Source organism: Sorex araneus, chromosome 11, assembly GCF_027595985.1.
Source record: "Sorex araneus isolate mSorAra2 chromosome 11, mSorAra2.pri, whole genome shotgun sequence".
NCBI lineage: Eukaryota > Metazoa > Chordata > Mammalia > Eulipotyphla > Soricidae > Sorex > Sorex araneus.
Genome location: NC_073312.1, coordinates 55,426,404 through 55,442,625, shown reverse-complemented (window position 1 = coordinate 55,442,625; position 16,222 = coordinate 55,426,404). Strand labels below are relative to the sequence as shown.

The 16,222-nt window shown below is 37.7% G+C and overlaps 1 protein-coding gene across 1 annotated transcript in view; it reads left to right on the top strand.

Annotated features, from left to right (window-relative positions):
* Positions 1-16,222, top strand: part of PCDH15 (protocadherin related 15) — a 1,456,321-nt gene that overhangs the window by 1,269,138 nt on the left and 170,961 nt on the right. The window contains exon 21 of the mRNA XM_055118856.1: positions 14,946-15,251. Coding sequence (XP_054974831.1) covers positions 14,946-15,251 — 306 coding nt within the window. The remainder of the gene's footprint in view (positions 1-14,945; positions 15,252-16,222) is intronic.

Below are 16,222 nucleotides of genomic sequence, written 5' to 3'. Positions count from 1 at the left end.
TAAACAGTGCTGTGATGGACATATAAGTGCAGATGTCGTTTCGGCTATACTTTTTTGCCTCTCTGGGATATATTCCCAGCAGTGGTGTTGCTAGGTCAAATGGGAGCTCAATATCTAATTTTTTGAGAATCGTCCATATTGTTTTCCAAAAGGGCTGAACCAGTCAGCATTCCCACCAGCAATGAAGAAGGGTCCCTTTCTCCCCACATCCTCTCCAACAGCGGTTGCTTTTGTTCTTTTGGATGTGTGCTAGTCTCTGTGGTGTGAGGTGGTATCTCCTGGTTGTTTTGATTTGCATCTCTCTAATGATTAGTGATGTAGAGCACTTTTTCATGTGCCTTTTGGCCATTTGTATTTCTTCCTTGGTAAAGTTTCTGTTCATTTCTTCGCCCCATTTTCTGATGGGGTTGGGTGTTTTCTTCTTGTAGAGTTCAACCAGTGCTTTATATACCATTGATATCAACCCCTTATCTGATGGGTGTTGTGTAAATATCCTTTCCCATTCTGTGGATAGTCCTTGTATTCTGGTCAATGTATATTTTGCGGTGCAGAAGCTTTTTAGTTTAATGTAGTCCCTTTTGTTTATCTCTGTTTTTACTAGATTGCTTAGTTCCGTGTCACTTTTGAAGATACCTTTATCTTCAATATCGTGGAGGGTTTTGCCGACCTTGTCTTCAATGTACCATATGGTTTGTGGTCTGATGTTGAGGTCTTTAATTCATTTTGATCTGACTTTTGTGCATGGTGTCAGGTCCAGGTCTAAGCCCATTTTTTTGCATGTGGTTGTCCAGTTGTGCCAGCACCATTTGTTAAAGAGGCTTTCCTTGCTCCACTTCACATCTCTTGCTCCCTTATCAAAGATTAGATGATCATACATTTGGGGCTGTGTGTAGGGATATTCCACCATGTTCCATTGGTCTATGGCTCTGCCTTTGTTCCAGTACCATGCTGTTTTAATTGTTACTGCTTTGTAGTAAAGATTGAGGTTGGGGAGGGTGATGCCTCCCATCGTCTTTTTCCCAAGAATTGTTTTAACTATCCGTGGACGTTTGTTGTTCCATATGAATTTTAGGATTGCTTGATCCATTTCTTTGAAGAATGTCATGGGTATCCTTATAGGGATCACGTTGAATCTGTATAATGCTTTGGGGAGTATTGCCATTTTGACAACATTGATTCTCCCTATCCATAAGCAGGGTATATGTTTCCATTTCCTCATGTCCTCTTTTATTTCATGGAGTTGCGTTTTATAGTTTTCTTTGTAGAGGTCTACTCTCCCAAACAGTTTCTATGAAGCACACATCTCCCTAATACCAAAAGCAAACAAAGACACCACTAAGAAAGTAAATTACAGACCAATATCCCTGATGAACACCGATTCGAAGATCCTCAACAAAATACTAGCAAATAGGATCCAACAACTCATCAAAAGATCATACATCACGACCAAGTGGGATTCATCCCGGGGATGCAAGGATGGTTTAACATTCGGAAATCAATCAACATAATCCATCATATCAACAAAAGTAAAGATAAAAACCATATGATCATATCAATAGATGCAGAGAAAGCATTTGACAAGATCCAACATCCTTTCATGATGAAAACCCTCGCCAAAATGGGTTTTGGAGGAACTTTCCTCAAGATAGTGGAAGCCATCTATCACAAGCGTATGGCAAGCATTATCCTCAACGGGGAAAAATTAAGGGCCTTTTCTCTGATATCAGGCACAAGACAAGGATGCCCACTCTCACCACTCCTCTTCAATATAGTACTGGAAATACTGGCGATAGCTATTAGATAAGAAAAAGAGATTAAGGGCATCCAGATAGGAAAGGAAGAAATCAAACTCTCACTATTTGCAGACGATATGATACTATATCTAGAGAAGCCTAAAGCCTCTACTAAGAAACTCTTAGAAACAATAGACTTATACAGTAAAGTTGCAGGCTACAAAATCAATACCCAAAAATCCATGGCCTTCCTATACGCAAAAAATGAGGCAGAGGAAAGGGACATGAAAAAAGCAATCCCATTCACATTCATGCCCCAGAAAATCAAGTACCTCGGAATCAGCTTAACCAATAAAGTTAATTTTAAGTAAATAGGAGAGGAAATTATGTAATTACAGTAAAAGGAAAAATACTGGAATAGAAGATTTTTTTAAAAAACTACTGTAGTGGGTAGGGTATTTGCCTTGCACAAGGCCAACCAGGGTTTGATTCCTCTGTCTCTCTCTGAGAGCCCAGCAAGGTACTGAGAGTTTCTTGCTAGCACGGCAGAGCCTGGCAAGCTACCCATGGTGTATTAGATATGCCAAAAACCATAACATGTCTCACAATGGAGACGTTACTGGTGCCCGCTCGAGCAAATCGATGAACAATGGGACAACAGTGCTATTTTATTCTATATAAATATAAGATCAATGTACAGAAGTCATTTGCAAACCAAACATAAAATGTTCTTAAAGACTTGTAGATGAGTGAAACAAACAAAAAAGTCAATAATCAATAAAGTAAGAATAAAATTTAGGAGAAAATCATTAGTATTTATGTGCCATTTATGAAAAACATGCATTATACCATCTGTTGGAGATGTATTACATCTTTCGCCACTTATTACAACTGATGGAGAAGGAAATAGCTTTTAAGAAAATACTACGAGGAAAAAAGAGATAGTAAAATAAACTGGGTGCTTTCTCTGCGTGTGACTGACTTGGGTTCAATCCCCTACGCCCATATGGACCCTGAAGCACTCCAGCAGTGTGTATAGCAGAGCAGGGAGTAAGCTCTCAGCTTATCTGTGGGTGACAAAGAAAGAGAGAGGAAGGAATATAGGAATATAGGAAGGATAGTCAGAAGGGAGGGAGTGAGAAGGGGAAAGAGGGAGGGAGGAAGGGAGGGAAGGAAGAAGAGAAAATGCTACAAATGTAAAATGAAAATTTAATTTAATTATTTTATTCATTTTGCTGTAGAGGCTCACAAACGGTGGTCCGGAGGCCCAACAGTTAATTCTCAGCAGACAAGGCTGGTGATTCAGTACAGAGACCTGATAATGCAGTGCTGTTCAGGCCCTCAAGTATCCAGGGCTACACCTTGAGATACTTAGGGACCAGTTTTATTTCCTTGATTGAAACATAGCACTGTAACAATGTTGTCCCATTGTTCATCAGTTTGCTCGAGTGGGCAGCAGTAACATCTTCATTGTGAGACTTCTTGTACTGTTTTTGGCTTATCGAATATGCCACCACAGGTAGCTTGCCAGGCTCTGCTGTGATTGAAACATAGTCATGCAATGCTAGGCATGTGCCAGAAACACTGTACTAGCTCCTGACCCTAAATGGAAAATTTACTGTAGTCATGCTATTTTGGGAGGTTAGGACAGAATAATATCTCATTGCATGTTAGAAACAGCTTCAGATGAAAATAGTGCAGAATATATGTATTGGTATCTACAACTTGAAAATTTGTCACATTATAAATAGAACAATCACCCTTCCCTTAGATAGTTTAATAATATAAGATGACAAAAGTCTCTCTCTATCTCTCTTTCTCTCTTTCTTAGAATTATGGGTATGAGGCTTTTAACTCGTCCAACTGAAAGAAGATATCTGAAAGAGATATTTTCTGCGCTGAGAATAAGCAGATTGGCATATCAAGAACTTTGTGATAGAACAAAGTATGCAAAAGACACTGTGGTTAGTTTGACAAAATGCTTTAGAGCCTAGTACATTTTTTAACAAAACAAAGTTTAGACTAAAGATGTTGGAGAAGTGAAAGAAGAGAAAATATGTAATTGCAATACATAACTGTTTTCATCATCAGACAACATTTGATGGTGAACAAGAAGCTCACAGCATAGAATTGTCAAATGCAATGCAACAGAGGAAAAATACAAATGTCATTTGAGAAGTTCTCTGGGATTATTTGTTCTTCCAGTCTCAAAGGGAATAATTAAGAGAGGGGGAAAAGACTATTTTATTGTTTAGCTGTATTAAAACATTAATGGACATAAAACATTATTTTTCTGTGAATAAAAACCTGAGAGCAACTCTTTTCTTGAAGCATTGAAGTTTTATTTTAGTAATGAGTTTCATGATATCTAAATTGTCCTGGGGGTGTGGGGGAATGGGCGCATCTGGTGATGCTTGAGGCTTGCTCTTGGCTCTGCACTGAGAGAAGCACTCTGGCAGGCTCCTGGGCACTGAGTGACTGGGACTCATTTGCATTGGTGGAATTTCAGGGTTTGTTCCCATTGATATTTGTTTTTTCCCTTACTTTGTTTCTTTGTTTTCCTATTGCAGTTGAGATCATCTAGAATTTATGTTTGACTCACTTCGCTTCACATGACACCCTCCAGCTCCATTTAAGTTGTAGCAAAATACAAGATTTCCTTTCTTCTTCTAGCTCTCTCCTCAATTTCCTAACTTCTCTGTCTAACTTCTTTGCTTGACAGTTCCTATATTTCTGACTTCAGGGTGATAAAGGAACACACAGTCTCACAAATTGAAGGGAAAGGACAGAAAATAAAATAAAGAAGCAAATTCCGTCTCAGTTTCACATGCATCTAATTAGGAGCTGCTGGTAGCTCACAACTTTCTATAGCTACATTTTTCTTTTCCTTGAGTTGTTTTTAAGTATGCTTCTGTTTTGTGAGAATAGGCAGAAATAAATTTATGTTTCTACAATTTGGTTATAAATGCAAAACAAATTTAAGTTTGAGTTATGTATTGAAAAAAGTGTACAAGTAATCTAAAAAGATATATCTCAGTGGAAGTATTAGACTACCTTTGAGACTTTTATCCATTCTGCTCCACCCAAACAAACATGTTTTTTTTTTTCTCTTTAGGCAATCAGCAGCCTCAGTAGAAGATTTTCTGGAATAGGTCCTATTTATATTGAATTTATAAAATGGCTACATTTTATAGGATGTATTCTATAAAATTCTAATAGATAATACACAGAAAAGATTAATAAAATATGAAAGAAAGGTGATTCTCTGATCCCTTTTCAGGTGCAGTGCTATACAAAGCTTCAACAAGCTTTCAGAAATGTTTTTTCCAGAAAGCCTATGTGCATGATCTGATTCATTTCTTAAGTAATAATTTATCTGTTCAATATCTTTGATTTTATAACTTTGATTTTATATATATTATTCCTTTGATTTTAATAATCAAGATTTACCAAGATTTTTCAGTGTTTTGAAATATTAAAAATGCTTTGACATTCATTGTCTTGCCCAGTGAGATCTTTATTTGACTGTAGTCTACCAGCCAGCTCCCCTGTTATATGAATTCACAAATTAGTGGTCACAAATCAGACCCCATGGTAAGGTGTATATTACAAAAAAGTGTCAACCAGGGAAAGATGATTATAAAGTTTCAGCTGTTACCTTTAATTGCTTTGATGTAGTACAAGGGAAGAAGAGATGTGTGATTTTTCTTATTAACAATTTTAATTAACTTTTAATTGATTTCTAGAAAGATAAATGGTTTCATTATTGCATCACACACTGTGTTTCTTGCTTAGATATTAAACATCAACAAAAATTTCTTGACAGTACTACTGATAATATGGCATTTTATGTTTGCTAACTTGTGTAGAATCTACATACTCATCTATAATCGTAAATACTTCAAACTGCCATGGTTAACCAGTTATTGTCATGTGCCTTAAATTACCTTAGTTATAGTGCTTTATTAATTAGGATACAGAAAATAACACTTTCACATCTTATAAGCCTTTAAGTTCCATTAGCTATGTGTCTTAATAGGCTGCTAAAAAAATTGTTCTTTCAATCCATGAGCATTGAAATATAATACACTCCCTTTCAATGAAATTTACAATTAAGCAATTTTTGTTTGGCACATCAGATCAGTGTGTGTGTGTTTGTGTGTGTGTGTGTGTGTAAGTGCATTCTCACACATGTGTGTGCATATTTGGTTTTATCACTAACATTTTATATTTCAACAGAATGTCTACTGATGAGATTATCCCTATATAATATTTAATATCAGTACACCTGTTCCATACCTGTTCATATATTTTTCTTGACATATCATTGTTAGTAATATAAACATTAATTTATATTTAAAATATAATATATTTAAGTTATGAAACATATTTCTTTTCTAACAGGATTTATTGTGGAAAAAGATGCAAACTAAAAGTTACATATGAAAATATTTGTCAAGTGTAAAACTAATTATTGATTTAATCTCTAGATGCTAGATTTTTTTCTAGGAACTGAAATTAGAATTTGTATTTAAATGGTTGGAATTTTGTTGTAAATAAAGAATCCCCTAGACAAGCTTTGAAGAAAATGTTACATAGTCAATGCTGAACCCTAGGGTAAAGCTCATAATTGATTGTATTTAAGCAGACAATTTGTAAAGGAGAGTGAATAATAAGATTATAACATTAGTGTTCATTGTAATTGAACTATGACTAGCAGTTTGAACATCTTTCTATAGTTTGATCAACATCAAAGGGTGAATATATTTTTGTCACTTGGGATCTCCTAATGTGATGTATATAATATTCTCCCTTAGAACTTGATGTTCAGTAAAGAATTAGTAACATTTGAAAAATTTGAATTTTCTTTCATCACAATTTTATAATTCTATTCATTTGGGCACAGATTCCTTCTGGTTGTCTCTCCTCATGTTTTATTTTTAGAAAATAAACTAGCACTTTTAAGTTTATTTAACATTTAATTAACATTCCATAAAACAAAGCTTGTGAATATGTCATGTTTATATTTTTTATCAAAATAATGAATAATATTGCACAGGGGGCCAACTAAGCACTGCTCAGATCTAATTTCTAGCTCAGTGCTTACAGATAAGTCTGGCTTATCCCTAAGTCCAAGGTTTACTTGGACCTTCGGGAACAAATGTACCAGGGATGAAACCCACCAGCTGAATGCAAGGCAAGTACCTTATCTGCTGTCCTATCTCTCTGGCCCTTGATAATCTTTATTATCAATTCAAACATTTAAATTCCTCATTGGCACTGCAAAAGTTTGTATCTTCCGCATTATTTTATCTCTACTGTTTATTATTTCACTTTAGACCATTTTGAGAGACCTGTTATGGTTAAAATTAGACATTACTGGTATATTTTAATTGAAAATAACCTTAAAACAGTTATTTTCAAGTTATGCAGCATAGTAAAAAAATATAAAACATGTATTTATATTGAGATATGACATGCACGTTGTATCAAAAGGATACCTTGGTATATTTCTTAGTCATTAATGACAATTAGCAATTTATGTATAGCTTTAGGTAATAGTGAGATTAAAAAAGCAATAAAATTATCTATAGTTAAAATTACTTGGAAAAACTGTGAAATAAATGATCTTAAGGATTTATAATAACAATTAATGCGGTACCCATATTCAGATCCAGTTTAGAGACTGATACTGGATTATGGAAGATGGATACAAAATGATATTAGAAGACAAGCGCTATAAACAATAGATAAGCTTATATAATACTGTGTCTCCACACCCTGCTTCCAATTGATTCATCTATATAGCTCTTCCCGAAGATTCAGTTTAGAATTATTGGTCTTACTCATAGAAAAAGAGTTCACATAGTAAAATAAGGATACCGTAAGGCATACTTATAAACAAACTTTATAAGAAGTAATTTGCTTACTCAATTTGTTCTATAAAGTTCACCAATAGTAACTCAGTGTGAACATTAAAGATAGGCCACTTTTTAAATTGTTTATATTAAATGTCCTTCTCTCCTATATTGGTAGTGCTGGGGGTGATTTGGGTAGTCCCTGGGTGCCTAAACAGCACCATGTCCATGGATCATACAGTTAATTCACCTGGCAAGATTGCCGAGTAGTGCTGAGAATGCATCCCAGAATCTCTGACCACTACTTGGGAGAGCTCCACTGCCCCCTCTCCTCCCCAAAGTGTTCTTCATCTTGACAAAAAAAAAAAAAGCACAGGGAATTAATCTGTTTCTTAGAATCTAGCAGTTCCTAGCAAATGTGAGTTTGAAAGTCTCCAAGGAAAATTATCATTAATGCAGCAATTTTGGAAATACCAATATGATGCTTACATTAGAAGAGGTTTCTTCTGAGATTGAAGTTTGAAGTCAGAAAAAATAAAGTGGCTCTTGAATAAGTACTCATGACCTTGGTGAATAATAGTAGAAGCATTCTAGACAGAGATATTTGGGGACATTTTGGGTTTTGCAGTAATCTGAAACATTGTGAAAGCAACATTTGGCATTGCCTTCTTGGCTGTTCTAAAGGTTTAAATATTGCCTAAGGTATTGATAAAACCTTGATATTTGGTAGGCAGAGTAATTATGTCATTATTTTCTCCTGTATCTATTGAAGAAAATTAAGTAAAAGACAATAATTAAGAAGTTAGTAATCTAAGCCCACTTGATGGAGACTCTATGCAAGGTTAAAGTTCAGACATGTATATAAGAGTAAAATCCTTATAAATAAATAAGAGATGTTTTTAGAAATCATTAGGATATTTAAGAAATTGTTGCATAATAAACAACTGCAGACAATATCCTGCAACTCATTCTCGTATATAGCAAAAATTCATCTCAAATTATTGAATAATGAAGAATAAGTATATGGTAGAGAGAAGTCTCAGGGATAACATTTGTATGTATTTGTTGCATTGATGGGAGAGCCATTTTGTAAGAAAACACGCAACCCGGAGATTCTTCTGGTAGCGATTTATTAAGAGACCTTCTTGGGAAAGAGGAACGAGGAGGAACCCCCACCTAGCTAGGCAGCTTCCCTCCTTTTTACCCCTCGTTGCCTCCTTACCCCAAGTGTCTGCAGCCGATAGGTTAGTCACAGCTTATGGGCGTGGCAAGACATCCTGTTTCCTTATTAGGAGTTGTTTTCGAAGCACACAGGTGTTGATTACAAAGAGCGCTACAAAGCATGGTCCCATGGAGGCTCTCCACAGTTCCCCCTTTTTTGTTTTAGAACAGCAAGTCTGCGTAGCGACCTCGGCCCCCTTGGCCTTACCCGTCATTGGGAGCCCTCTCGCTTGTAGGTCCCTGTCTTAGGTTGGTCCAAGGGTCAGGTGGGGTATAATGCACCCTTTCAAACTCCTCAACTACAGGAGGTCCCCTGCAGTTAAGGGCTCTCAGCTGCATAATACCTTTGCTACATCCAGCTAGACCTGATTGTTCTAAGCGAGATTATTGTTACAGTGTTGCAAGCCAAAGCTTGGGGGATTGCTGTGCCTCCAGGGCCGGGATACCTGCAAATATCACGCCTTTGTAAATAGTTGTACTTGCTGCATTTTAAATAGACACCAGGCAAAAACCAAAGCAGCGAGAAGCAATAAGGATAGTACTGCTCCCACCCCCACCCACTCTTTGATAAATGGAGGGGACTTTCTACTCTGGTTTTATCAAGATGGGTAAGGACAGGATTAAAGCAGGCCATGTTGTAGCAATGGCCCAGAAAGCTGCTTCTTCAGCTCGTACTGGCACAGGAACCAGGCTGAGCAGGAGCACCAGTTTGCACATCTTGGTCTACTGGAGGCGCGGTCTTCTGTGTAAGGTGTTCAGGAATTCACACTGGTTTTACCCTGTCCTGCGGAAAAACACAAACAAAACTCCTGGCCCAGGTTAACACGGGTTCCTTGAACTATCTTAGTAAGGTTGCCTCGGCAGTCCTAGGTACAACACAGCTCACGCTTGAAAAAATACTCTAAAGTTACTAGAAGCCTCCACAACCGGGGCTTTTATCTCCATGTCTGTGAACAGAAAAGGTCAGAGAGAAGCTTCAACACGAAAGGACATCCCAGAGATAAACGAGAAGGTGCTCCTGCCAAATCATTCCTTTCTCCTTCAGGAACCTGTGAATTTCAAGGAAAGGGTAGAAGTAAAGTATTATTAATTCAAAATATGGAGGCCTGGCATTGTCTGATCCACGACCTGAAAAATAAGAGTATAAGGAAAGGTCTTAATGTGACCTCATGAAATGTGTAAGGAGCTAGAGGCCTTTGCTCTAGGCCCTCTGACGCTGGCTCCTCTTCTTTCCTTGTGACTTCCAGCTGAAATCAGTTTGGCGATGAATCAGAGCTGGAATTTGAAGGGTTGTGAGACTCTGTTGGTCTGAGATCCAAATCAGGTGGTTGAATTCTGCTTCTGATGAGACGTAAAGGGATCCAAAGCTTCTTAGTGGGGTTATCATCTGTTGAAACAAAAGCATAACCTTTCCCTCGAATGAGGAGTTTCCCTGCTACATTCAGTTGAGAAAATACCTCCTTTTTTGTATTTGATTTAACATTCCATATGTCCACTGAAAATGCAGAGGTGGTGGGCTTAAGGCCGCAGTGTTCTATACTGAAAAGGGGTTGTAGTAACTGTATCAGGGCAGGAAATAGGCTGTGCTTCCTGCCGTCCCTGGCTGCAGCGATTATACTGATTGGAGCTCTGAAACTCCACACTGGGGAAAGGGGCTGAAACTGGGAACATCTGCTGATTTTGTGAGGCCTGAGGCTGTCCCCCTTGCACGTTTCCCGAATTGGGGTTACCCACTGCATCAAAATTAAAGCGACAATCTCTGGCCCAATGATTTCCCCTCTTACACCGGGGACAGGGCCCGGGAGGTGCAAGTCTGGCTCTGCAGTCTCTGGCCCAGTGGTTTCCCTTCTTACACCTGGGACAGGGCCCAGGACGTGCTCTCGTAGCACTACTTGGGGGTGCTTTGCAATCTCTACGAAAGTGGCCTGGTTTTCCACAATTAAAACATCTTTTCTGAGCTTGTCTCTGTAAGGCATAGACCTGCACCTTATGTTTCGCAGAGCCAACATTCCAGCATGCTTCCAAGTACCCGAATATGTCTTCCTTCTCCTTAATAGGGCCCAGAATGGCCTGGCAATCCTCATTAGCATTTTCAAAAGCCAATAGTTTAGTCAACAGCTCCTGAGTTGCCTTATCCTTAACCTGCATTTCAATAGCTTTCATCAACCTTCCTATGAAATCTGCATAAGGTTCTGAGGCTCTCTGGAAAATCTTTGTAAAACTTCCCTTAAATTCTGCTTCTGCCTCAACCTTCTCCCATGCACGCAGGGCTGCGTCATGGACATGAGCAAGAACAGCACGAGGCAAGGTGACTTGCCTTTCTGGGTCGCGCCATTTCCCTTTACCAGTTAACATCTCACAAGTCAATTTAATCCCTGAAAAGTTTTGTCCAGCATGTCCTAGGCCTTGAAGCTTTGCCTTGGCCTCATTATAGAGCCACATTCTCCACTCCAAGTACTGAGAACGGCTTAAGCATGTCTTAGCAACCATGTGAAAATCATGAGGTACCCAGTAGGACTTTTTACTCCTGTATGCAAGATACTCCCTACAGTACGGAGATGTAGGCCCGTACGAGACACAGGCCTGTTTGAAACGACTGAGAGAATCCATCCTTAACCTACGATAAGATGGCTGCTGCTTCTTCTCTGCCTGGACTGGGCGATTGGGAGCATGTCCCGAGCGGTCTGGAGGCTGCTTGGCTGAGTCACTCTCGGATTCAGAATCTGAGTAAGTGATAGACTCATAACCCGCATCACTTCCATCTAATGCACTGGACGTGGAGCTATATTCCTCAGTCTGAGAAATATTTATACTATGACAACCTTTTCGAGTCTTAGGTGTGGGAGGACCTGAGGCCGTATTATTCCTAACGTTCTCCACATCAATTGCACTATTCAAAAACAGAAGAATAGAATTAACAATCTCCCATGTAGTCCAGAATTCCCAGGGGATCTAAGTCCCTTTCTTAGATGCCTTATAGACATTTTTTCTAACTTGTCTCCATATCTTGCTATCTAGAGTTCCTTCGTCTGGGAACCATGGGTTAACCTCATAAACTACCTTAAGGCAGGACTGGAGTTGGTCTCTGGAAATGTAGAGTTCCGGGTCTCCTATTCTGCGGGAGAGAGACTGAATCAAATTCATAAATGACTTGCCCTCTTCAGTCCGGCTCGAAAAAATATAAAAGATTTTGAGAAGGCCCAGAATCTGCCCCATTTTAGTGGGGGATTGCTGTTCGGATTCTAATCCGCAACACACACACAAAAAATCCTGATGTCCCGCTCACCTTCTAGAGTGGGGCGCACCGAACGCTTATTCTTACCTTTAGTTGATAGTTCGGGCCCACCCAGGCACGCCAGCTGTAAGAAAACACGCAACCCGGAGATTCTTCTGGTAGCGATTTATTAAGAGACCTTCTTGGGAAAGAGGAACGAGGAGGAACCCCCACCTAGCTAGGCAGCTTCCCTCCTTTTTACCCCTCGTTGCCTCCTTACCCCAAGTGTCTGCAGCCGATAGGTTAGTCACAGCTTATGGGCGTGGCAAGACATCCTGTTTCCTTATTAGGAGTTGTTTTCGAAGCACACAGGTGTTGATTACAAAGAGCGCTACAAAGCATGGTCCCATGGAGGATCTCCACACCATTTATTGAAAAAGGAGTTTGAACATGGAAAATATTTGGACGTTGATCTAATCAAGAGAACAATTTACAACTTTGATGTTATGGGATACAAGATATTTGTCTCTAAACATCCCCTGCATGTGGAGATTAATCTATATATACATATGTTTATATACATATATATATAATTGTGTATATATGTATATATATTTATGTAACTAAGGACACTTTGGAGATGTGATAGGACCATTTCCTTTATATAAGTTTATGCTGCCTTTACAGAGAAGCCCAGTGTAGCTGGAAGAACCATTAAAAGTAGAAGCTGTCAAAAGTGTGGGTGAGAAGAGTATTTCTCAACCTGTTTATCAACATGCTCCCTCTCTGATCTTGTCTCCTTCCTGTGACAATTCTGTCTGACTTGTTTTACTCTTTCTCTCACACTTGGTGTCATGTTGTGGGCACCGCTTTACACTATTTTCACCTATGACCCCCTTAGAATATTTGAGCCTTATAAACCAAGGCTCAGAGGTCTCCAGATGATAAAATTTTGACATCCATGGGTTCCACTAATTGGACATATTTTAATTCTGCTATTTACTTACATATTGGCTTAGAGGAATAAGATATTTGAAGAAAGTGTTCAAATTTTGTGCGAGGGACTTGAGTCACTAAAGATGAAGGCAACATATTTGAAGATGCAGGCAATGCATTTGATACTCTAAAATATATATGTATATATTTATATATAAATAAATAATGTATATATATGTATATATATCACTTTCATAATATATATCATTATGTATATATATATCATTTTCACTATAGTTATGAAAATCTGGAGAAGGCAAATTTTGAGATCCATGGCTCCACTGATCTGAGATAGGTTTAATTCTGCTATTTACTTATACTACTTTTAAGTATATTAGGGGTCAACTGTTAGTTTTATTTGGGGCGTGTCCTTTATGCACAACTAGGCTTCACAACTTGTCCTTTATATATAATCTGTGCTTTTTTTTTTGTTTTCTATCAATGACCTCATTATCACATAACTGCTTTATTTGAAAAAATATTTTATTTTCATTTCATAATTTATTCCTTTAGTTAGATGCTGATAATATCAGTACATAAAACAGTGGCCTCTTCCAAAAACAGATGACTGGTTAAAGAAACTCTGGTACATCTACACAATGGAATACTATGTAGCTGTCAGAAAACATGAAGTCATAAAATTTGCATATAAGTGGATCAACATGGAGAGTGTCATGTTGAGTGAAATGAGTCAGAAAGAAAGAGACAGACATAGAAAGATTGCACTCATATGTGGAATATAAAGTAGCTGAGAGGTACAAGCTTGCAGTGATGCAATTTCTGGCAGATATTTCTCTGGACTTAGTTACCAAAATACTAAAATACAGAAATCCAAAACCGCTCAGCCACTATTGTGCCCACTCGACCTCATATCACTTCATTCTCAGAAATGGAAAACAAATTATCAAATGCTTCATTTTCAGGAGGTCCGACTTTGGGGGGGGGGGAGAAACTCCAAATAATAATAGTGAGGGTTTTTTTGTTGAAATATTGAATGTAATCAAAGGAAAGTGAAAGTAAAGTGAAATTTATCAGTTACACAGGCGGGGTGGGAGGCTGGGGAGGTGGGGGGTTGGGGAGAAAGTTTACTGTGATTCTTGGTGGTGGAATATGTGCACTGGTGAAGGGATGGGTGCTCGAGCATTGTATAACTGAGACTTAAACCTGAAAGCTTAGTAAGTTTCCACATGGTAATTCAATAAAAGAATAAGTTAAACAAGCAAAAAAAAAAAAAAAAACCAGTGGCCTCTAAAAGTTGGAAAAGACCTTCACTTAACAATTTATAAGGAAGGACCTGGGTAATAAAATCCTGTAGCCTCAAGAATCTTTATTTTGTTAATAAATCAGACAAACAACCTCATACATATTCCTCCTTGTCTTCAGAAAGGAACACATATTACACTTTTAAAAAATCTGTGTTGAACTAATGACCTACAGAGTTAGTAAATTACTGAATGGACAGGGTACTTGCCTTGCATATGGCCAACCCAGGTATCATAAATGGTCCGCTGAGACTCAACAGGAGTGATTAATGAGTGTCTGGAATAAGCCCTTGGCACCACCAATTTTGTCCCAAATCTAAGTAAATAGGTAAATAATTTAAAATAATGTGATTTTTACTTTAGGATAAAATTCATATTAATTATATGGCAAGGAAACTTCATTATTTTAAAACTATGCATTTTGTTATAATATGAATTGTAAATTATGCCAATTAATGTTATGCTTATTTGAAAGGAAAATAAATACACCCATATTTCTGGTTCACTTTAGATTTTTTTTATTATATTGTCATTTATCTTTTTAAATTTTTTTGGTAGAGAAGTTTTTCAGAAATTTTTGATAGTTTGTTGGCTGTCCCCATCCAGAAGGTTGGCATATATCAACAGTATAATACAATAGCCTTGTTTTAATTTCCTTTAGGCAACAGACCCTGATGCTGGAATCAATGGTCAAGTGCACTACAGCTTGGGCAACTTCAACAATCTCTTTCGCATTACATCCAATGGAAGCATCTATACAGCAGTGAAGCTTAACAGAGAAGTAAGGGACTACTATGAACTTGTTGTTGTGGCAACTGATGGGGCCGTACACCCTCGTCATTCAACTCTAACGCTGGCCATCAAGGTTTTGGATATTGATGATAACAGTCCTGTGTTCACCAACTCAACATATACTGTGGTCGTTGAAGAGAACCTGCCAGCTGGAACCACCTTCCTTCAAATAGAGGTATGTGGACCTAATAGTTTCAATAGTTTTATATTATTGATTACATTCAATAGTTTCATGAATTCTACATTTAAATTTTAGTATAAGGTTGCCTTGTTCAGTGAATATAAAAATAGATACAAAGCCCAGGTCGTCTTGAATTTCAGATGAGTATGTTTTCATTTAAGTATTTCTAAAATGTATTTTATTTAACAGTCCTACTTTAGGAACTTATGAAAATTTTGAGAGGAAAGATACATTTGTAAGACATTACATAAAGTCTTAATAAAGTTTATAATACAAAAGCAATGCCATATATTTGTTATAACTATCAACAGCACAATAGTCTATAATGATAATTTAGTAATGACTAAACTCTTACTTATTAAACTCGATGGAGCCAGAGAGGTTTTATAGGAGTTAAGATATTTACCTTGCATATGGCTAAAATTAACTTAATCTCTCGCACTACATGGTTTCTTGAACACTTCTGGGAGTGATCTCTGGCTGCAGAGTGAAGAGTAGCACCAGAGCACCAAAGAGTAAAATTGAAAGAGCCCTCTCTAACACAAATAAATAAATCTATACATATTCCAGCATTTTACTTTGTTTTCATCAAATACCAAATATCTACAGATACATAAATATAATTGTATATAAATATGTGACATATAGTTGCCCCATATATTTTACAAAAAATCATTGTATCACTGTCATCCCGTTGCTCATTGATTTGCTTGAGTGGGCACCAGTAACATCTCCATTGTGAGACTTGTTACTGATTTTGGCATATGAAATATGCAACGGGTAGCTTGCCAGGCTCTGCTGTGTGGGCGGGATACTCTCGGTAGGTTGCTGGGCTCTCTGAGAGGGGAAGAGGAATCTAACTCAGGTTGGCAGCGTGCAAGGCAAATGCCCTACCCTCTGTGCTAATAAAATAATAAAATATGATTTTGATGAGTAGTAGTAGTCATTATTTTATACTTACTTTT